The sequence below is a fragment of the Sturnus vulgaris genome, chromosome 15 (assembly GCF_052056855.1).
Source record: "Sturnus vulgaris isolate bStuVul1 chromosome 15, bStuVul1.hap1, whole genome shotgun sequence".
In the NCBI taxonomy this organism is placed as follows: Eukaryota; Metazoa; Chordata; class Aves; order Passeriformes; family Sturnidae; genus Sturnus; species Sturnus vulgaris.
The window spans coordinates 829,197-853,109 of record NC_142257.1 but is presented as its reverse complement, the minus strand read 5'-3'; the positions used below and the strand labels follow the sequence as shown (position 1 = coordinate 853,109).

At 47.8% G+C, this 23,913-nt stretch overlaps 1 protein-coding gene across 3 annotated transcripts in view; it reads right to left on the bottom strand.

Annotated features, from left to right (window-relative positions):
• The window catches only part of NR3C1 (nuclear receptor subfamily 3 group C member 1), a 56,569-nt gene that overhangs the window by 7,987 nt on the left and 24,669 nt on the right, over positions 1-23,913 (bottom strand). For all 3 annotated transcript variants that reach the window (XM_014888295.2, XM_014888294.2, XM_014888296.2), the window contains exons 3-6: positions 13,685-13,848; positions 9,832-9,948; positions 4,683-4,961; positions 1,442-1,586 (exon numbers count right to left, since the gene is read on the bottom strand). In XM_014888295.2, the coding sequence (XP_014743781.1) occupies positions 1,442-1,586; positions 4,683-4,961; positions 9,832-9,948; positions 13,685-13,848 (705 nt within the window). The remainder of the gene's footprint in view (positions 1-1,441; positions 1,587-4,682; positions 4,962-9,831; positions 9,949-13,684; positions 13,849-23,913) is intronic.

Sequence of the window (23,913 nt, the reverse complement as noted above, 5' to 3'; positions counted from 1 at the left end):
CCCAGCCCTGTCCCCAGCTCTCCCTGCAGGGCTCTCGTGCCTCCCTTGCTGTTTGTTCAGGTTTTTCCCCGAGGTGGCTCCGTTTTATGGAGGGATGGGACATAAAAAGTTACGACCAGAGAGTTTTATGGAGAACCTGGAGCTGCCTGCAAGGGACTGCAGTGCTCGCAGTGTTTTATTGAAAACAAATGTCACTCTGATCTACCGTTCACCAAACTGTAGCTGGAAGGAATTTGGGAATTACTGCTTGCTGTAACAGCATTACCCTTTCATTTCTGGGGGTTTGCAAGAGTTCCAACACCTAGCACCGAAGCTCTGTGGTTTTGACCCACTGCTAAAACAGCAGGAGACCTCTGATTTACAGCAAATTAGATGTTATTGCACTTAGTGACAACTTCAATTATTTCAATTCCACCACACAGAGACTATTCTGCTCCAGGGACATATTTTAAGCACTTTGATAAACACAAGTACACAGATGAGCCCTCACCTAACATCTCATCCTCAGCCTTTTTAAAAAAAAAAAATTATTATAAGGCAATGATTACAGTTTATAAAAGCCTGCACGAATATTTACAATGAAAAAAAAAAAAAAAGCAAGGGAATAAATAAACATGAAATATAAATTGCTGATCCCACAGAAAATGTAGCAATTACTGTATTTTTTTAAAACACAGAAAATCTTTGGGAGATCTGATTTTGAAGTGAAATAGGACCACAAACATTAAACTGTGCCAAAGCAGGCTGAAGGTATTGCCTGCATACCAAACCAAAAAACAGAGACACAAACAAGATCCAATCACCTCAACAATCCCAAATTCCCTCTTCTACAGCACAGAATCAGTGCAGAATTACTGAATAACTCAGAATTACTGCACAACACAAACCTGGAAAAATCCAAGGAAAACAACGTGTGGTGCAAGAAAAAATATGTCCAAACTTTCCACCAAATTCAACTTTGCTTGAAAGCTGACAACAAAGTGCAAGAAGAAAATATAAATCAGGCAGGTTGCTCCATCTTTAACCTTGTCTCTTCAGCCCTGATTTCACATCAGACAGAAATGTTTCACTCTGGCAAACTCCTAGGGCCACTCTGATACACTGAACAGACAGAACATTATGCAATTTGCCAAACTCTTCTTTCCATCCCAGGCATATTTTTAGCTCTGACTGTGTTGGCTCTGATAAAATGAATGATTCTAGTGAATGGTGCAGGAACAGTCACAATATGGAATGTTAAAGCACAAACACCTCCCACAAAAACTTCTGGCTATAAATACACTTAATATCTCAATTACCTTCCGTTTGACTGAGTGAAAATGCAAAGCAAGCTGCTGGAGAAAAAACAAGTGGGAAAGGAGAGGCTGCAGGGGGATGTGTGGGAGGATTGAGCAGCCAGGACCCCCCCAGGCAAAGCCCAGCTCTGGCAGCTCCTACTCACTCGTTAATGATCAGGTCTGGAGCAAAGCACAGCAGGTTGCCATTGGACTGCTTGTAGGATCTCCAGCCCAAAGCAAAAGCCATCAGGAACATCCAGGAGTACTGCAGGAGGGTCATTTGGTCATCCAGGTGCAAATTTCGGAAACCTGGAGAAAGAAAAATCGAGGGAGGGCGGGGTCAGCCACCAAAAAAGCAACGAAGGACAAAGAAGTTGTGTGACCTGGAAAAGGAGCAGGGCCAGGAGCAGCACTGTGCACAGGTACCACGGGCAGGAAAAGAAATGGAATATTAAAATATCACAGTACATATGTGTGGGGTTATCTGGAGCTGATGGTCAGTCAGATACATCACAAAAGGCAACAATTACAGCTCACATACACTGTAATTCACTGGGCTGCCTTCCAAAAACAACAGGGTTAGCTCCTTTTCACCAGAGCAGTCTGCTAGACAATAAATGATTTAATATCAAATTTTGTTCTTACTCAACAGTTGCACAGTGAACCTACAAAGACTGTAGTGCATTAGTTATGAGCATTAACTGCTTCTAGTCTCACATGCAGCATGAACAGAGCCAAGTGAACAGGAGGAAATGAGTAAAACCTGACAAGTGGTCCCTCAAAGAGTCTGCAAATGCCACCAGCTTGGGATCTGCAGCACCAGCTCCTACCAGATCCAGCCCACACTCACCAAGAAACCACGGTGCCATACGGAGCCATTATTAGAGCCTGAATGCAAGTTGATTTTATCTATTTTTATGAAGCATCTGACATCTAAAGAGCTCCTAACATCTAAAGAGCTGCTTCCTGAAGCTGTGCCAACAGGCAGGGCCAGAGCACCAACGTGTAACAAACCTGGTGGGTTTGAACACAGCCCCTGGCTTTGGAGGAATGAGCAGCTACTGCCTCTAAAATACAAAGAAAGGGTTTCAAAGTGTTCCCAGTCTTTCTGGGTCAAACCTTCAAATCTGTGCTCAAACCCTCCCCAGGAAAAGGTTATTTTGAAATCCCAACTAAAGGGTTTGGCAAGGAATGCTTGGCGTGCTGTCAGCATGGCTGATGGGCTACAACCAGGAGCAGGATATACAAATTAAACACTCATGAGGAACCACCTCAGCAAACAAAAGAAAGGAGATAAAAACGATAAGAATAGTTGCTATTAAAGGGAAGATTGGCATTTTCATGGAGAGCATAAGCTCTAACCTGAAGGGTTTGGCTAACTGCAAAAACTGCTCAGCAGAGATGACGAACAGAGAAGTGTTTCATGAAGTGGAATCTAAATCTGGATCTGGGAATAGCAGATGGTCTCCCAAAAACCTGTCCCAGAAGGAAATGTGTGCATGTGAGCCTCTCCTAGAGCAGACTGAGCTAATTCAGCACCAGTGCCCAGTGCAAACAGCCCTGACACAGAATGCCACAATCACTGAGGCTGGAAAAGTCCCCCAGGATCACCGAGTCCAACCTGCCCCACCTTGTCAACCAGACCCCACAATTCACAGATCTCCCCAGTCACATCTCTGCTGCACATGCATGTATTTGAGTTTTCCAGCCTTTCCTTCCCACTGTTAATTTATTTCCCCTGCTCAAAGAGACACAGTTATGACTCATAAATCTCATTACCGGGCTTTTTTCTTTTTCTCTTTTTTTTTTTTTTTTTTTTTTTTGGCAGACCTGTTCTGTGATGTTATTTTTGGGCAACCTATGCGTCATGGAGGTGTTTTTGCCAGGGTTTTTGGGAACAGGTAGTGAACAGCACTGACAGGGGTGAGAGGGAGATCAACACTGGGCTTTGTTCTGTAGGAACAAACATCTTCAGCTCCCCTTGGCCCTGGCCTCCCTGAGACAGATGCCACGTGTCACATCCAAGGCTGAGATCTGACATCATTTCTTCTGTGCCTGTGTCATTAGGTGGGAACCAAAAGAGCAGCAAACTGCAAACCTCCCTCTCTGCCCAGGTAAGAGTCAGAGCTGGACAGAAATAACACCTGAACAGGGCTGGAGAAAAAATAACACCTTGACTTCCACCCTGGAGCTGGACAGTGAGGAGGAGCCAGGAAAGATCCATCCATGGACACAGATCAATGAGCCAGCACTGTGATGCTGGGCTGCAGAAGTGAAGAGAACCTCATTGCTAAAAACATTCAAGAAATAACTGTTTACTGCCCAGAGCAGCTGTGACTGCCCCTGGATCCCTGGCAGTGCCCAAGGCCAGGTTGGACATTGGGGTTTGGAGCCTGGGACAGTGGGAGGTGTCCCTGCCATGGCAGGGGTGGCACTGGATGGGATTTAGGGTCCCTTCCAACCCAAACCATTCTGGCATTCTGTGAATCTGAGGTGGAGACAGAGCTAATACAAATAGTTCTCTGTAACAGTTTTACATCAAATACCCATTTAAGTAAGAATTTTAATACTCATTGGTCAAAGTGTTCCAACAAAATGACCTAATTTGTGGTAAATAAATAAATAAATAAATAAATGTTTGCATCTGCAATTTTTTCTGCTTTTCTGCTCTGGAGGCACCTGAGCCACGAACAAGCTGTGATATTCCCAACACTTCATCTGTACAGCTTGGAAGGAGAACAGGCAGATTTAGGCTCAGTGGGAAACCTGCAGCCATTCCCTGTGTGTGTGCATTGCATGGATTTGTGCATTCCCTGTCTGTCTGTCTGTCTGTCCATCCTGTGTCTGTCTGTCCATCCCCTGTGTCTGTGCATTCCCTGTGCCTGTCTATCCTTCCCTGTGTCTGTCTGTCCATCCTGTGTCTGTCCATCTGTCCATCCCGTGTCTTTCTGTCCATCCCTGGTGTCTGTCTGTCCACCCCCTGTGCCTGTTCATCCCCGGTGTCTATGCATTCCCCCGTGTCTGTCTGTCCATCCTCCATGTCTGTCTGTCTGTCCATCCCTTTATCTGTCTGTCCATCTCCTGTGCCTGTCTGTCCATCCTCCCTGTCCATCTGTCTATCCCCCCTGTCCATCTGTCCATCTCCTGTGTCCATCTCCCGTGTCTGTCCATCCCTGGTGTCCCTCTGTCCATCCCCCCTGCCCATCTCTCCATCCCCCGTGTCTGTCTGTCCATCCCCCTGTCCGTCCCCCATGTCCATCTGTCCATCCCCAGTGTCCATCTGTCCATCCCCCCTGTGTCCATCCGTCCATCCCCCCTGTCCATCCGTCCATCCCCCCTGTCCATCTGTCCACCCCCCGTGTCCACCCCCCGTGTCCCTCCGTCCATCCCGTGCCCGTTCCTCACCTGGGATCGCCTTCGCCCACTTGACCGCAGCGACCACCTGGCGCCCGCCCAGCATGTTGAGCGTGGAGAGGATCCTCCAGCTGGAGTCGGGCAGGGAGCTGTCGTAGCCCGAGTAGAGCACCTCGGGCTCGATGACCTCGAGCAGGGACACCAGGGTGGGTGTGAGCTGTGGCAGCGAGGCTGGCACCACGCTCTTGCCGCCCGTCGCCTCCGCGGCCTCGCGCGCGCCCGCCGCGCCGCCCTGCTGCAGCCCCTTGATCTTCTTCTTCGTCTTCCTGGCTGCAAATTTGGGGAAAACCGAAGGTGAGGGCACGGGAATGAACACAAGGGGATGGGCACGGTGGAGGGGATGCTGCTCCCCTGGCTCTCCCCTCCCCTGCCCTGCAGCCCTGCACGCCGTTGGTTTGCAAAGTCGGGGATTTCACACTCATTCCAAGCAAACTTTCAGTGAAAATAATATTTTACATTTTAATAAAAGCCACATTTATGCCAATGCTTCAAAATGTTCAGTAATGTCTGCAGGTACCTTACAAGGCTGACCCCAAAACACAAGGCTGACCCCAAAACACAAGGCTGACCCCAAAACACAATGCTCAATCCCACCGCTGGAAATATCTGCAGGACTGCACACTTCAAAAGTTCCTTTAAATACCAAGCATAGAAACTAGGCAAAAGAAAGGGGAAAAAACAAATATATTTAATGGGTAAGGAGTTACTGGATCTCTTGAGCCAGGGAAAACAGGGTTTTTTTTTAAAATGCTGGGCAGGAGGAGCTTTTTCTCTTGCCAGCTCTCTTGCATATAAATCACTGCTGCGTAATTAAACCATAAAACTCATTCGCCAAATAAATAAAACATCACACAGAGATGTTAACTGTAAACTACAAAAAGTTGGAGTAACAATTTTATTAGCATCTTGTCCCTAATGGAGTCTCCTGCTTGGCTCTGGCTCTCCTGGATGCAGGCGGCCACACAGAACTCAGTTTAACAGAGACCAAAGGAGCTCAGCTCCTTCCCTGGCTGCCTCACTTCATTTATTCATTTCTGCTCTGCAATTTCCCAGATAAATCCGTGCCCCATCAAGCACCACAACGTGGTTGTGCATCCCAAGCTCCTCCTGAGCTGTCCAGAATTCCCTGAGCACCCAAAATGCAGCAAGGCCAATACACCAAACCCCTCCCGGATCTGCTTCTACCTCTTTGGGAAACAACTGCCAAAGACAAGGAATCCTCTACAGGCCTTGCAGAAATTGCATTTTCCCAAAGTTTTGTAGACTGGCCACCTGTGCCAAGCCTGCCATGAGGGAATAGCAATAGTTGTTTCCTTGGAGCAAAGAGCTTCTTGTTATTCTCAATTTGGAAATGGCTGCTTCAAAATCCTTTCATATTCTGGTTTTTTTTTTTTTTTTTTTTTTTTTTGCCCCATTATCCGTGTTCTGAAGAGCAAATGAATTGCTTTGACTTAAATTTAGAAGCACATGCCTTCAGCTTCCTGCAGACACCTGGATGGAGTATTTCCAGCCCAGAAAGCCTGATAAAATTATAATCAAAATAAACAGATCTGATAAGACAAATTATTATGCAAGAATTTTTATTAGGCTGTTACCAGTCCTGACTTAGATATATAGTTGTACCTCACAAAAACAAACAAAAAAAAAAGGCTGAGCTAATATATTTCTTTGCAATTAATTTTTAAATAATAAAAAGACTACTAATTTAAAGCCAGCTCCCGAGGGCACCTCACAGGAGATAACCCCCACAGATAAACTCAGCATGGAGAGAAAAACATCCAAGATTTTCTATTAAAAATAGACAAAAATCCTCCCCAAGCCCCAACCTCCTGCAGGTTGGCATCCACCAGGCTGCAGAGGCTTCCTCCTCCCTGCCTGGGGGCAGATGGCCCGAGCACCTGAGCCAGGTGGGCACCTGAGCCAGGTGAGGGGGGGACCTGGCACCACCCCTGGGCACCAGGCACTGCCCTCCTGAACTGGCAACCAGAACCAGCCCATTGCAGGGCACAGAACGAGAAAGAACTAAAGATTCCTCAAAAAATTGAAATAAATCCCAAGTGAAGACTGCAGGAAAAAAAACCTAATTAATTGCCAAGTTTAACTGTAAAATGAGGCATGAAAAGCCAAAAAAATCATGAGACTGTTTTTTCACAGGCATAAAACCTAACAATAAATCTTTTCTTCCAGCACATCACAAAGAGAAAGGGTGCCAAGGAACACCAATTAACGGTGGGAGAGGAAATGAGAACTCAAGGAAATAAAGGCTGGAGTATAAAATATCATCTTTGTGCTGTGTAAATCTCTGGTACCTGCAGCTTGATAGTTTGATGGTTTTCCACCTACACCCCAAAAAACATGCAATAGAAAAAAAAGAAACTTCCAGAAAAGGAAGATAAGCAGGGCCAAAGGATGACTGGTGGATTTGAGGTCTTTTCCAACCTTAATGACTTTATGGTAAAAAATACTAATAGGAAATTATCCAGTGACTAGAAAGGGCCACTTTTAACTCAGGACAAGAACAGATCAATGAAAATATTGCACGACAGAATGAATGAATAAATGAATTTAAAAATAAATTCGTTTTCTACCCAATACCTAACAGTGAAATGCACTGTAAGTATTAGAAACAGAGATACCCAGAATGGGGCAGGCTCCTGGAAAAAATCCATCAGGAAGTCGAGTGAGTGCAAGGGGCCCAAGGACTGGTGGACACTGGGATCTCTTCTGACCATTCACTGCTTTGCTATAAATATTGTTTATGCACTGAGAATGCAGCTGGGGACTTTTCAAAAAGAAATTACTGTCTAAAAAACATGCAAATTTAATTCTCTTTTCAGCAACAGTCATTCCTGAACTGTGGCCCTAAAATAGACATGATAAAAGAATCTGGATTTCACTCTCTTCTGTACTTTATGCTGCCTCACAGTTTGCTTTTCTGCATGACCACTTCTCCATCTGTTCAGATCTGTCCCCAAAATCTTTGTTTTCAGGGTGTTTTTCACCCCTTCACACTCCTCTGGGTTCTTCCATTTTGTGCTGCTGACTTCCTGGATTCCTTTTCCCTCTCAGCCATAAAAGCTTCCCCTTTCCCCACCTTCTCCAACAACTTATATAACAAAATCCATCCTCCAAAACCTCACTATTCTCTAGGGTTCCCCGTGCCAAAATTCAGACAAACTGCTCTGGAAGGGCTCCAGCCCCCATGTGGAGAAGTGACAAGAGCCCAACGTCATCCCCTGCATTTCTGTGCTGCACAAAGGGCCAGGGTGGAGTGACCTGGGCTTGGGGAGGGTGGGACTGGGGGAGCTCTGAGACCTTCCCAGCCCAGAACTTTCCAGAATTCTCTGATCCCAGAGCCACAGACAGCAGTACTGGCGTGCACTGAAAGGGATGCAGGAGGGAAAAGCTCACCATGGGAGCACCAAACCTGAGTGTGACAGAGTTATTCCTTACTGGGGGAGCACTTCTTCAATAGATAAATCTGTGGGTATCACAGATCTATCCTGAAAACAGCCACAAAGAGAAAAAAAACACAAAATAACCTTAACCAAAATTCTTTTCCACCCCAAAACCAAACCTGTGGGGTCTGGCATGACTGAAGCTGCCCTTAGGCTCTGCTGTGCTGTGTCCTTGCTCCCAGGCACACTGGCAGGGCAGTGACCTGTCCCCATGGACACCAGGGGTAGGCAAGAGGCCTGTCCTGCTCTGACCTCTGAAGGATGAGGTCCAGCCCCCTGGGAGTGTCCAAAACCCAAACCCAGCTCCTGGGAGACACTGAGTGTCCTTTAGGGATTTATTTCAGAACCCACTACTGAAGGTTTTGGCTGGAGCCTCCCCTCCTGCACCCAGACCATGATGAGAGCTCCACAAAAACAAAGAGAGCAGCAGCATCCCAGCCTCCCTGAGGAGGGGATTGCCTGTAAGGGCAGGACCAGCCCCTGCAGCCCAGGAGGAGAGGCTGGGACCTCCTGGCAGAGGCTGGCAGCAGCAGAGGAAGGATGTGCTAACACAGCCTGTGCTGCATGGAGCTCTTGAACTTAGCACTTACACCTCACCAAGGATATTACCACTGACTCAAATGCAATTCTGCTCATCCTCGGAGCTGACAAATGCATCTTTGACATTTTTATTTTATCTGACAATTTTGATTGTACAGGTACCACCAGGATAACTGCAGTAGTAAGTGCTGTGTTAATCTCTGCTGCTCAGGGAAAAATAGCAAACATAAAATGAAGCTGACACTAATAAAAGTGTTTTATGCCATTTTATAACTGCTGCTAAATCTCTGGTTGATGTGGCCTTCAGGACTCAGCACAGAACAAGGATGTGGTGCTATGTTAAATTTAACCAACGTTTTCTGGAGAACTTTTGACAGATATTTAAGAAGCACCCACACCATGACCTAAAGCACATGAAGATGCAATCCCCATCCCTGTCCTCCATGGTCTCAGTGCCAGGTCACTCAGACACCACAGCCTCCTACAGGTGTTAGTTACACCTCCCTCCAGGTGTTCCCCAGCAGTTCTGCTGTCTCACGTTCAGAGAGGAACGAAAAACAAACCCTTGTTCGTGTGTGTGAACACACAGACAGGAGAGGTGTCAGCACCAACGCTGCTGCCTCTCCTGCAATGCCCAAAAATGCAGCCCAGGCTGCAGTGCTGGCCAGTTTTGGTTACAATACCCAAAAATGCAGCCCAGGCTGCAATGCTGGCCAGCCTTGGTTACAATACCCAAAAATGCAGCCCAGGCTGCAATGCTGGCCAGTTTTGGTTACAATACCCAAAAATGCAGCCCAGGCTGCAGTGCCAGCCCTGCCCTTACTCAGCAGTGTCCCAGCCCTGTCCCAGCAGTGCCCCAGCAGTGTCGCAGCCCTGTCCCTGTCCCAGTAGTGCCCCAGCAGTGTCCCAGCAGTGTCCCATCCCTTGCCCATCCTTGCCCCAGTAGGGCCCCATGAGTGCCCTAGCAGTGTCCCATCCCTGCCCCAGCCCTTCCCTATCCTTGCCCCATCCCTTCCCCTGTCCCATCCCTGTCCCATTCCAGTCCCATCCCAGCCCCATCCCTGTCCCATCCCATTCCTGTCCTATCCCTGTCCCATCCCAGTCCCTGTCCCATCCCTGTCCCAGCCCATCCCCTGCGGTACCTTCCAGGTTCATTCCCGCCTGCAGACACTTGCGGTAGCGGCAGGCGGGGCAGTTCTTCCTGCGGATCTTGTCGATGATGCAGTCGTTCCTGCCGGCACACAGGTAATTGTGCTGCCCTGGGCACAAACACAGACACACAAATGTCAGCTCCCCCGGGCACAGCCACCTCAGCCACAGCGGGGACCACGACAAACCTTCACCTGCTGCACTGCAAAAACACCTGAATCCACCTGACTACACACACCCAAAGCCATCCCTCGTGTCTGGACCCCAAAGCGTTTAGGTAGAAATATTGTTCTCTATTTGTTAACATCGGGCAAACTTCTCATTTTGAAACTATTTCCCCTTGCATTTACCAAAGCCGCCTTCAACAGCAGGTTTCCCATTTCTCTAAACAGTTTGACAAGAGACATTAATAATGGGCACAAACACGTTCTGAGAAAACACTTGTAAACATTTCTACAGAGCACAGACACAGCTTCATCAGCTGGACAGTCATGGAACCTTCCTGTAACTTACAGCCTGACCTGGACAAACCAAACTCTCTGACATTTTTATTATCTGGATTCACAGATTCAGAGCAGAACCGGCCCTGAAAACATGACAAGTTGAAGTACATATATTAAAACAACTGTATTTCTTAGCTGTTTAGAGCAGAGCAACAGAAGTATCTATTCTTAATTCTAAGAGTTCTGTGAGTGAATGAATGTCTGCATGGAACTTATTTAGGGAAAGGTATTACCAAAGAATAGATCCATCTTCCAGACAGGGGTCAAGGAGCATGTTTTTCCAGAGAGCAGAAAGCTGCAGCCCGGGCTTTTACACTGTACTGCAAAGTACTGACAGTACAATATTGTGAGAAACAAATAGATTTTCCGAATACTGAGTTATTAGCAACAGAGTCCAAGAGTTTTCTCACAGGAAAACAGCTTGGAGAAGGAATTTCTTACAAGTCAGCTGTGAAAATTATGGGCATGCAGAGTTCATTCCTATGGCTTTGGCCAAACTTCTGTGAAGTGTCTCAAGCTGATATTCCAAGGAATGTTTTCCTGAGCGACCCCCCTACCTCTTCCACTTGGGGAAGAGGAGCCTTCCTGACCCCTGTGCCAGCTTTGTGTTTAATTAATTCAGACAGCAGCTCCTTGACTGCCCATTCTGGTTGCCATTAGCATCCTAACACACAGAAACACACAGAGAACATGAACTGATGCCGTGTGGAGCACAGAGAGCAGCTCCACGTCCCTCCAGGCTGTTTGATGAGAGCACAGCTCCACACATCACTGCAGACCCTGCAGGTCAGGAGTCTCTGAGCTGCTCCATTTTATTCCCCACAAAAACCTTCCTGTGCACCAATGCTTGGTGTCCTCCATTTACTGCTCACCTATTCTTGCTTTTTCCAGGACCAAGCCACACGATTTCTTTGTGTTAGATCAAAGCCCTCTTGTCATTTTGGGGGAAAATGAAGGGAAGTTGGTGCTCCACGTGTGCTGCTGCCCAGGGAACACGCTTTGGTTCTCTGGGCTGTCAAACCCAGACACTCCACAAACAGCCTGGAGAAACCAGGAGTGAGCCAATGCAGGTGTTTCCAGGGGGATCTGGAGCACACAGGGGCATTTTTCAGAGGTTGGCCAATCCTATCCCCATGCCCATCCTGCCCACAGTCCCTGCTGGCTCTGACACCAACAGCTCTGTGCCCATTGCAGCACAGCAGCCCAGAAAAATTATGGGAATTGCAGACAAAGGACTCTGGAGGATGGAATGCCAAGTGCTGATGAGCGAGGCCAACGTGGGGCAGACAGGAGGGAGAGGGACAGGCAGGCAGGGAGGGAGGTGGGAGCAGCTGGGCAGGACCCAGGCTGGTACACTGGGGAAATGCTGGGAGCTGAGCAGGGCTGGGGCTCTGAAACAGCAGGAAATTGTGTTCCAGGACTAGGAAAGGCTCTCTCTGGCCAGCCTGGGCTCCTGAAGAAAGGCCTGAAGAGCTGCACATAAATCGACAGCTGCTGTCCCACCTTCACCCTTCCTCCCCTCCTCTGGTTCTACTCTTTGCTAAAAAAATGCTCTTTATTTTGACTCCCTAGACACTGACACTTCCAGTTTCTGTGACTATTTCTGTCACAGTACACAGACCTGGAGGCAAAGGTGGAAAAAAGGGCTTTGGCTAAAGGCTGGATAATGAGTGTGCAGAGTCAGCTTGATCTGAACACTAACAGGTGCCTGGCAGCCTCTAATAAAAAGGATATTGCAGGAACAAATTCTTTTTACATGTGTTCCTAATAAGAAAAATGCCTATAAAAGACAAAACCAAATTATTTGTTCCTTAAAGTGAAGACTAAGGCTAAGAGGTCCTGGAAGCTGTCCTGCAAACATCCAGGCCATGAATGGCAGGATTTAGGGTGCTCAGTCCTTGGTGCCATGGCCCAGCTGACAGGGTGGTGATCCATCAAAGGCTGCACTTGATGATCCTGGAGGTCTTTTCCTACCTTAATGATTCTGGGATTCTGTGAAAAGTTGGATAATTTGTGGCACAATCAAAATGGAAGCAGAGGTGAGCCTTGAGGAACTGAGTGCCACAAGCCTGCTCACATCTTTAATATCAAGACAGTTGATTTATGGTGTGTCAAAACCAAAAGAAATCACTGGGGTGATTCCTTCCTGTATCAATACTTTTATTTTTATTATTATTTAAGCTTGAGAACAGGCAAACCCATGGCTATGGCACACGTCCAGCTGCCTGATAAACTGAATTCTGAGGGATCTCTGGTGACCATGTTTTAATCAAAGGTACAGGTGATTATTTGCTTTGCACTTGAGCTCATTCTGCCTTGCTATGCTGCAGCTGCCACAGAGCCACCACCCCCCCTTTGTGACCAGCAGAAACCACGACATGAACTTGACTTTCCTGACCCCCGTGAGGGGCTCTGCCCTTCCATGGAGCTCCCCATGGCCCTGGTGAGCCAGGAATTGGAGCAAAGTGCTGCTTCTGAGGGCTCAGTGGTGCCTTGTGTTGGTCAGAAGCCTTCCCTGTCCTCCAGTGACCCAAACTTGCACAAATGTCAGCAGAGAGAGGCTGGCTCAGCCAGGGCTGCACGAGGAAGGCACAAGACAGGAAACCCGCAGGGCCAGAACTCAGAATGATGCTCTTCAGACCCAAGGAACTCAGAATGATGCTCCCAGAAACACTGGGAACATGCTCCACTTCTCCTGCATGTGACACTGAAGCACAGTCAGATCTTGGGGTACAACCCAGTCCCACAGACTGGCTACTGACCCACCCAAAAATCACACAGTCCTTATTCACACTCGTTTTCCAGAAGGATTTTCTCTAATCACAACTAGAGAGAAATCTCAGTGATCCAATCCCACACCCTGGTACCCAGTGTCCCTGCAAATAACACCCAGGGACATGGATGCAATTCAGCCAGCATTGTTTACAGAACTGTAAAACTACAAAAACCTCACTCACAACAGATTTACCGTGTTCCATGTGAGTTTTCTACACAAAGCAACTGAAGTTACATTGAAAAATCACAAACTTTAGGAATCTGTTGCACACAGGCAGATATTTGTATAAAAATGGGACAAATAAACAAAAACAACAGTGAAAGAAAATGAAAGAGACAAAAGCCAAGACAACAATAAATTCTTTTACACCGAGTGAATGGGAGCATTTTATCAACGTGAATGGAATCCACGCTTGGGATAATGCACCATTATCAATGTGATTTACCACGACAAGATCAGTGATCTCACGGATGGCATGTTCAGTGGGATTCTAGCAAAACCATGGATGCTGGGTTTGAAAGTGGCTGATGTAGCTGTAAGCAGCCATGCCATGCAGGCAGCTCCTACCTTCCACTGCCCTTTTGAAGAACACTTTGCAGCTGCCACACGTCAGGACCCCGTAGTGGCACCCAGAGGCCTCGTCAGAGCACACCAGGCACAGCTTGGGAGGTGGTCCCGTGGTTGCTGAGGTGGTGGATGGAGAAGAGCTTACATCTGACCTCATTCCAGGGCTGAAACAAAGCAGAAAAATATCTTTAACTGGGGTAGAGGTGAACACGGGGCTGGTACCTGCCAGGAATGGCTTGTCCCCACCTTGGTGGGACAGTTCTGCACACACAAACAGTTAAACAAGGACTCCTGTAAAACCCAAGTAAAGCTGTAGGGATTTTTCACAGCCCATTTGGCTGCATCAAGATTCCTTCCCTTACACGTTTCTGAAGCCAAGTTTCTTGCACAATTATCCCAGCCTTTAAAATTGACTCTTAAAACACGTTCTTACTCCATATTGTTTCCATTACTGCCACATTCCCTGCAGTCTGCACAAGGGCTCCCTTCCCAGCACCACCACTGCCTGCTCTGCTGGGATAGTGTTATGCAAGATTGTGCAAATTGGGCCATATAGTAACAAATATTCACAGCAACAAGTGATCATTTCACCCCAGCAGCTTGGGAAAAGAGTGAGAAATATTCCCCATTTCAGGATCTGGATGTAAACACCCAGCCCAGCTACGAGGGAAAAACCAAATCCCTCTTAGAACAACAAACAATCCATCATAATCACCTTGGAGCTGCTCCTAATCCTCGGGGCTGACCCAGCAGTGCTGGGCCAGAGCTTAGGGGATGATTTTATAGAGCTGCAGCCCCAAAAATGGCACTGCCCCACAGCCCTGCAAGGGCTCAGCTTGCTGAGCTCATCCACCTGCACATGAGGAACAATTTCCTTCCATGGACAGTGGCAGACACTGGCACAGCTGCCCAGTCTCTGGACACATCCCAGACTCACCTGGACACGTTCCTGTGTCCCCTGCTCCAGGTGACCCTGCCTTGCCAGGGGGTTGGACTGGATGAGGTCCCTTCCAACTCCAGCTATTCTGTGATTTCCAACTAAGTCTGAAGCTCCTAAACCACGATTTCTATGCTGCCTGCTTCACTTGAAACTGATTTTCACAGAAAATCCTGTTCACCAGGGTTCCAGCCACTCTCCAGATGAAGCTAGAAAAATTACACTTTTATTTAAGGTTTTGGTGCCTCTCCTTGGAATCTCTCCAGACCATCCACGTTCCCTGATGTGGGCTTAACATTTGTATGTGGGATGGTTTTTGCATGGAAAATTCCTTTTCCTCTCCTCAAGGAAGCCTGAACAGATTTGGTCACACATTAAAAAAAAAAAAAAAACCCACAGCTCCAACACGCTCACGCAAACCTTAAAATTCCATCCCAAATGAAGACATTCCAACACCTGGGAGCTCTGCCTGTGCAGGTCCATGTGTCCCAAGTCCCATCCCCATCTCCATCCATCCATCCATCCATCCACGGATCCAAAGGACTTTGCCATTGTGTCTGTTCTTTCCTACCGGGATTGAGGCAACCAAAAGACAAGGAGCAGGATCCTCCCACTCAAACACAGAGGGATCAAAGTCAAACCACAATAAATGTGTCAATGAAGTTCTCACTTTGACAAAAATGGAACCAGAAGGCAGAGAAGTGAAAATTACTTGCGTTAGGGGGAAAAAATGAGACAGCACAGGCAGGCAAAGACCTGTAGGATGTGCAGACCCCCTAAAAGCAGAGGGAGAAGCTGAGCTGTGCCTCAGAGCAGAGAGGGCTGAGCAGAAGGGAAAACACCAGACAGGAATGTGCTGGCAGAACAGTGGGAAGAGGAGAGCAAAGACCAGAACAAGGGTGGTGCAAAGCCATCAGCAGGAATGGAGGAGAATGAGTCAAACTTGAGGGAAAAAGGGAAGAAAATGGCCTCTCTTTTCCCAAAGGGAAGAATGTTTCTTTGCAGAACTTGGAGAAGAAGTGAAATCTGTCACATTGCTGCTCTGTGTTCAGCAAGTATCTGTGGAATGCTCCACACGGCTCCTGCATGGCCCTGCCAACCCCACAGCTCTGTCAGCTGGAGCAGGGCTCACTCATGGGCTGCATCCCATCACCCATTCCAGTGCATCCCATCATCCTAATCCAGTGCATCCCATCACCCATCCCAGTGAATCCCATCATCCTAATCCAGTGCATCCCATCATCCTAATCCAGTGCATCCCATCATCCCATCCCAGTGCATCCCATCACCCATCCCAGTGCATCCCATCACCCTATTCCAGTGCATCCCATCACCCATCCCAGTGCATCCCATCACCCATCCCAGTGCATCCCATCATCCTAATCCAGTGCATCCCATCATCCCATCCCAGTGCATCCCATCACCCATCCCAGTGCATCCCATCATCCTAATCCAGTGCATCCCATCACCCATCCCAGTGCATCCCATCACCCATCCCAGTGCATCCCATCCTCCCATTCCAGTGCATCCCTGCTCCCCAGCCATGGCACAGCTTTTCCTGGCTTCTCCAATTAATTTGTGATCTTCTAAAGAGCAATGAGCCTTAATAAACCCCCCTGGTTGCACAACCCAGCCCAAGCCATGGTGTAATTCAAGCCAGTCCCATCTATGTGGTGTCTGTAGGAACACACAGCTTTAATTACAGGCTCATCCTGCTCTCATCTCTCTGCCTTCCTCAAGTGCACAGACCTCGAGGAACAGCTCTGCAGGGACATCCCACAGCCCTGTCCCCTCCTAGAACAGCTCTGCAGGGACATCCCACAGCCCTGTCCCCTGTCAGAGCTCGTGGGGAAGGAACTGAGGATTCCATGCACATCTGCTCCTGCTGTGCTGCTGCTCCACGGGGATTTCAGGAGCCCAGAGCCCAGAGCAGAACCTCAGCCCTGAGAGCTGCCCTTGGCTCTTTGCTCTCATACCTGTCTAACCATCAGAAGTAATTCTGACCTCAGAGCTCTGCTTCCTTTCATGTGACACACATATTAATTTCTTCTCTTTTTGGGTTTTTTTTTTCTGTTCTCTCCCCAGCTTACTGATACATTTGGAAAGAGGAATTTGTGTCTCTACTTTTAGACTGTCATATGCAGAAAAACCCAATTAAAAACCCCAATACTTATCTCAAAACCAAGCAATGCCCCTTCTACAAGCAGCAATCACTGTGTGGCTACTCTAAGATGCCTTATTTGCTCTAAAGGTTCAGGCCCAGTAGCTCCTTTTCTAAGACTGAATATCTCAGATTAAACACTGAAGCACAGGCTGGGAGCTTGGAGTTTAAATAATGAGAGCTTCGCTTCATTGAAATTATTAAAACCAGAAAAAGATGGAAACATCTTTCTATGTATAATTTCAAAGACAGCTAATTTAGATATAAAAATAAAACTCTTTATACCTCTCAACTTTCTGACAAAAGCATTTTTAAGGAACCATTCATCAGCTGTCAGGGAAACCATGACAGTGCCAAACATATTCCACTGAAACTTTTCAGTCACCTTTAATTTTTAAACAGGGCTCATTTTCTGTACCAGCACCGCAGAAAATGTAATATGAGAAAGAAAACAGATGATATGACTTAGAAAACTAAAAATAAATGATTACATTGATTAATAAAGCAGTAGCCAGCAATCTAATCCGGGCTGCAGGCATATCTGCCCAGCCTGGCTGTATCAGATAAGGGCAATATTTACTAACGGTGTGGAGAGCTGCCAGACAGCAAAGCAGCAGCAGCAGGAGGGACTGCAGGGCTCCTGCAGGCTGACATTTCACACCCAGCCCTCACCCCTACAGCCACACTGTGAGCACTGCCTAAGGAACAGGCAAGGCAGGGAAATGACACCCTGAGATCATATAATAGCAGAATGCCTTTCAGTATTTACAGAAACTGCCTTCAACTCAACAGAACTCTAATAATAAACTATCAGTCTTATCTAGATAAAAGAAAAAAAAATCAAGCAGCACAGATGAGACAGGAAAAAAAAACCTCCTAATTTTCAGGGTTCCAAATGTGTAAAAACTCTGATTAAATTTTGTTTCAGGAGGCAAGGTATTGGTATGGAGTACTAAACTTAATACACACCCATGTGTTTTTCAGAAACTATCCATATATAATCTGATTTTATTTATTGGCATAGATGTGGTTACCATTTCCTGTCATGGGATCACATGGGGGCAAAATGGAAAACCTAAATGAAGGGAGTGAGATGGGAAATCTTAATGAGGGGGTGGGATTGGAAGGTTTGGTGAAGGGGTGGGATTGGGGAGGTTTGATGAATGGGGTGGGATTGGGGAGGTTTGATGAATGGGGTGGGATGGGGAGGTTTGGTGAAGGGGTGGGATGGGATTGGGGAGGTTTGATGAAGGGTGGGATTGGGGAGGTTTGATGAAGAGTGGGATGGGGAGGTTTGATGAATGGGGTGGGATTGGGAAGGTTTGATGAATGGGGTGGGATTGGGAAGGTTTGATGAATGGGGTGGGATGGGATTGGGGAGGTTTGATGAATGGGGTGGGATTGGGGAGGTTTGATGAAGGGTGGGATTGAGGAGGTTTGGTGAATGGGGTGGAATTGGGGAGGTTTGATGAAGGGTGGGATGGGATTGGGGAGGTTTGATGAAGATGCTGCCCCGGTGCTGGAGTTGAGGGTTAATCATTCACCAGAGACTTCAACCCCGGCTCAAGGGTCACTGCAGCACGGCTGGGGGAGGGACCTGCTGGGGGATGGTGACAGCAACAGCCCGGACACACGGACACAGGGACAGGACACACGGACAGGGACATGGACACAGACACAGGGACACACGGACAGGGACAGGACACACGGACACACGGACAGGACACACGGACACAGGGACAGGACACACGGACAGGACACACGGACACACGGACAGGACACACGGACACACGGACAAGGAGCACAGGGCTCTGGCCCCTCCACCAGCCATGGACACGGAGCAGCTGCAGGGGACGAGGATTCTCTCCGGAGAATGAACCTGCAGGGCAGGCAGGCACCGCTGAGGAGAAATTTGTTTGTTTTTCTCTTTTTTCCTCTTTAGTGAAGAACAGAAAACCTCCCCAACACACAGAACGGGCACAGCCACATGTGCTGAACCCACCAACACTGAAATGGAATTCAAAAATACACCACTCTCCTGTTATTTTGCTTTATTAAATGAAAATCACAAAAGTACTGAACTTTCAGGAGTAGGTTTAGGTGAAATATTGGGAGGAAATTCTCCCCTGTGAGGGTGGGCAGGGCTGGCACAGGGTGCCCAGAGCAGCTGTGGCTGCCCCTGGATCCCTGGCAGTGCCCAAGGCCAGGCTGGACATTGGGACAGTGGGAGGTGTCCCTGCCATGGCAGGGGTGGCACTGGGTGGGTTTTGAGCTCCTTTCCATCCCAAACCATTGCACAGTTCTCTGATCCTATGAAAAACAACTCTAGTGAGACAACGACGAGGGGAACACTTCCAGGAACCCAAATCACTGCTCATTTCCAGCCTGCACCTCTTTTCACCAGGGCATGGAGGGGATGGTCAGCCCAGAGCCCGTCCTGTCCAAGCAGAACTCACTCCTGGCCACACCCAGACACCAGAACCTGGCCCACCACACACCCCAGCTGAACCACTACTGGGAACAGATTCCTAAAAACAACTTCCTTACTGGTGTAAGTGGTATCACCAAACTCAGGGTAAAGGAACCATTTTCAATGTCATTGCCATCTGGGCCTCCTCTTATCTTCCAGCAATGAGAACAATGTAAACACTAGGCTGTGGACACTGCCTGATTACATTTTTTGAATTGTTTATTTATTTCTTCATTAACTAGAGAAACTATTAATTATTTTTATATCCTCTTAGGCAGGGAAGTAGCTTTCAGTTCAAGCAGGAAAAGATTTTAATCCAAGGCTGTTGACACTAGACTTGTCACGACTACTAAAATAGAACTGTGTTTGCCAATTGGAAATAATTCCAGAAAAGCATTTTGCTGAGAACCTGAACCATTGGTTTCTTCTGTCTCTTGAAATGTTTTCACTTCATTTTGAAGAGACTGAAAATTGGTAAGAACCCAGGTTTTCAGCCCAGGCTGCCTGAACTCTGCAGACACAGAGCCAGCCCTGGCTGGGTGTCACAGAGGGGGCACAGAGGCACAAACCACAAGGTGACAGAGCCCAAGGCAAGGAGTCCCGGGGTGTTGACTGCTCACAAAGCCACAAATCCTCCCTCCACGTAACTTCCTTACACACCCACCTATTCTTCAGCTCTCTTTCCTATTTTCTGTTTAAAATGGAGACCTGCATGGTTTTGGTGGGAGTGCTGGTCTTGATGACAAGCATGTCCTCAATGAGAAACAAATGAAAAAAATCTACTCTGGAGTATTTAACCAAAGCCTGTAAATAAAAGCCCACAGCATTTCTGTTTTCCAGCTGCTCTGAGAACCAGGACGATTAACACGGTTTCCTTTATCACACACCCAGATAAACACTGTATTAAAAAGCCCTGATAAGCCAGGAAATCAGATTCTCAACTAACGGTCTGGTTCGGTGCAGCGTGTCTGTGACACGGCCAAGATAATGGCACTGTCAGGGATGTGTCACTCCAGAAGGCCAAATTCCCTTCCCTGCTGGAGCCACAAACTCCTGGTGTGCAGGCAGGGGGGCAGCAATGGCCCTCCTCCAGCCCTGCACCAGTAAATGCTGCTAAAATTTAAAACAGGAGATGCAGCTCAAGCAGCAAGGTCTCAGGGGCAGGACACAGCTCCCACCATCCCCTCACACACCCAGAGCTGCCTGCAGACCCCTGGCTTTGCCAAAACAAACAAGCACTGATGGCAAACACCACGAGCATGGAAGGAGAACAGGGATGTGCAGATTCCCAACACAGCACGGAGCTCCCCACAGCCAGCAGCGATTCCAGCCTGCTCTGAGCCTGCACCATGGCCATTCCCAAACCCTGAGCAGCATCCCACCACCCTGAGCTCTCTGGGCTATTCCCAGATCCTGAGCCACCACCATGAGCATTCTGAGCCATTCCCAAATCCTGAGCAGCATCCCACCACCCTGAGCTCTCTGGGCTATCCCAAATCCTGAGCCACATCCCACCACCCTGGGCTCTCTGGGCTATTCCCAAATCCTGAGCCACATCCCACCACCCTGAGCTCTCTGATCCATTCCCAAACCCTGAGCCACCACCATGAGCATTCTGAGCCATTCCCAAATCCTGAGCCACATCCCACCACCCTGAGCTCTCTGGGCTATCCCAAATCCTGAGGAACATCCTGCCAAGGGAACTCTGAGCTCCTGGAAGCCCCCAGGAGCTGCTGGCAGTCCCAGAGCCACCAGCCCTGCTGTGAAATGGCTCCTGCTGCCATTTGGGCAGCACCAGGGGTGACACCGGAGCGGCCGCGCTCCCTCTGGAGCCTCTCCAGAATGTAAAGGTTTCAAGGGCACAGGCAAAACTTTCTTGGAATGGATAAATGGTAATTGATGTTGCAGCTGCAACTTCAGCCAGAGCTCTTGGGACTTCAAATGTACTACAGACCTAAAGCATTTATGGCCAGAATATGATAATTAAATTATATGTTCTAAACTTTTATATTTATTACAGCGCTCCAGTAAAGCAGCCAGAAAGTTTTACCTTCAAGGGTAGAATTTATTTCTTATGAATCAACTTAGGCTTACTTTTCCAAAGCTTTGTGCTGCTTTTCAAATTTCATTGTGCACTCTTCCTTCCCTAAATAAAGAGGCAGCAAAAAAAGAGACCCAGACAGAAGCCAGGACCTCTATACTTAAATGCAAACTTCACATAATAACATGGAACCAAGTTATGCTGGGCATACACATTTTTTATGCTTTGCTGGATGATAAAATAGCCATTTGCTCTACCTGTGTTTACAGCCTGAGGATCATCCCAAACCTGCCTTTCACACACTCAGTCTTGTGGACACATCACAGGCACAGGGACACGCTCAGAGCTCAGACAGGGGAGCCAGGACCAGGACAGTGCAAGAATAATGCACTGTACAATAAAGTGCAAAACTATTAGTAGAATTAGACCTTTTTTATTTTTTTTTAGTGCAACCCAAGAAATGTCTCAGCCTGGAGAAAAGGAAGCTCAGGGGGGCCCTTGTGGCTCTGCACAACTCCTGACAGGAGGGGATTTGGGATCTGGGAACAGGGACAGGAGGAGAGGGAACGGCCTCAGGCTGGGCCAGGGGAGCTCAGGGTGGACAGCAGCAGGAATTTCCCCATGGAAAGGGTGGGCAGGGATTGGAACTGCCCAGGGAGGTTTGGGTCCCCATCCCTGGAGTGTCCAAGGAATTCCTGGAGGTGACACTCAGTGCTCTGGGCTGGGGACAGGGTGGGGATGGGCACAGCCTGGACTCAATAACATTAAAAGTCTTTTCCTACTTCTGTGGATCCTGGGGTTCCGTTTCAGATCTCAGCAGCCTCAGAGCTGCTTTACCTGTCTTGGAAGCAGGTTTTTAGTTTTCTGAACCTTGCAAACTAACCAAGAGCCAAAAATGTATTGTCTTAACCCTGACCCTTTGACACACCAATTCCACGGGCCAGCACTTGGAACTGAGCAGCAGCAGAACTGCACTGAGACATTCTGCAGGGATCACACGAGATCCATGAGCTCAGAGCAGCCCCAGCACTTTGGCTCTTCCTCCACAGTCAGCATCTATCAGACCTGAGCCCTTATTCCAGCACACATTAATGTTGTACCAGAGGAACTGAGTTTAAAATATTAAACAGGACTTGTTCCATTAATGAGCTCAGCATGAGCCGTGTCCAGTGCTCGTGTCAATCACAGGACTGTGTGCAGGCTGCCAAAATGATGCTGCTAGGAAAGGAGAGACACATCTGGAAAGCTGATTCTAACATACATGGAAAAATATTCATGACACAGAAAGAAAGGCAGTAAAAGATTCAACTAAACTGCAGCAGAATGGTCTGGATTGGAAAGGATCTGAAAGACTCCCTGCCATGGGCAGGGACACCTCCCACTATCCCAGTTTGCTCCAAGCCCCAGTGTCCAACCTGGCTTGGACATTTGCAGGGATCCAGGGGCAGCCCCAGCTGCTCTGGGCACCCCGTGCCAGCCCTGCCCACCCTCAATATCCCATCTAGCAGTGGGAAGCCATTCCCCCTTGTCCTGTCACTCCCTGCCCAAAATCCCTCTCCAGCTCTCCTGAAGCCCCTTTAGGCACTGGAAGGGGTTCAAGGTTCCTTGGAGCCTTCTCTTCTCTTCTCTTGGCTGAAAAGCCTCAAAGCTGCAGTACAGTCCTTCCACAGTCAAATAATCATCAAGATATAAATAAATTTAGACTTGCAATGAGGAAGTTAATTTCTTCTATTCTGGAAAAGAAAACCACAATAAAATCAAGACTCTCCTGCTGCCAGTGGAACATCTAACACTGGTCTGGACCTGGAGTTGTATCTATGTGGGAACACAGCTTCATTCACCAGCTCATGCTTTCAGCTGCACCTCAGAGCTAATTTCTGCTTTACAGCAACAACAAAAATGAGAAGAAATATAAAAAAAGAAACTAAAAGTAATGTAACTCCAACACAGATAACAGAGTAAGAATAACAACTTAACTCTGAGCAGGAAGAAGAGGAGAAGGCAAAGATGAAGAGAGGGCAAGAGAAGCAGAAAGGAATGTTTATTCCCTTTTTTCCTTCTCCAGCCCTTCCAGGAAGCTCTGTTCAGAGGGGGGGGGGGTGACACTGCAGGAACTGAGGCTGTTGAATTCCAAACCCCATTTCCCCATTTCCCTCTGGAGGAGCCCTGCAGGATCCTCCCCCTGCAGGGGCAGGCTCGATGGAGGCACACACTCACACGTGCAGCATTTCATGATGGAATATTAACCAATCCTGCACTCTGGGCTCTGCTTCAGTGCAAATCTATGGAGAAGAGGGACAGGGACCGGTGCCAACTCCAGGTTTTGGCCTCGGTCCATTTGGTGCAGGGCCAGCATGACTTGGTTCACTGTTGAGTCATCAGTTGGTTCAATTGACATTATTTTACATTTGGCTGGTTATTGTTCTTTAAACTTTGAACAGGAGTCCAGAAGCTCAAAAAACACCAGTGGACCAAAAAGAAAGCGGCCAAAACAGAGTTTAAACAAGGCATGTAAACAAGAAAAATACTCTCCTTAAATGACATCTGCTTTTAGTAGAAACTGCTAAAAAATCAAAAACTACCTCGTGGTCTAAAACATGACTGCTATATTCCAAATATC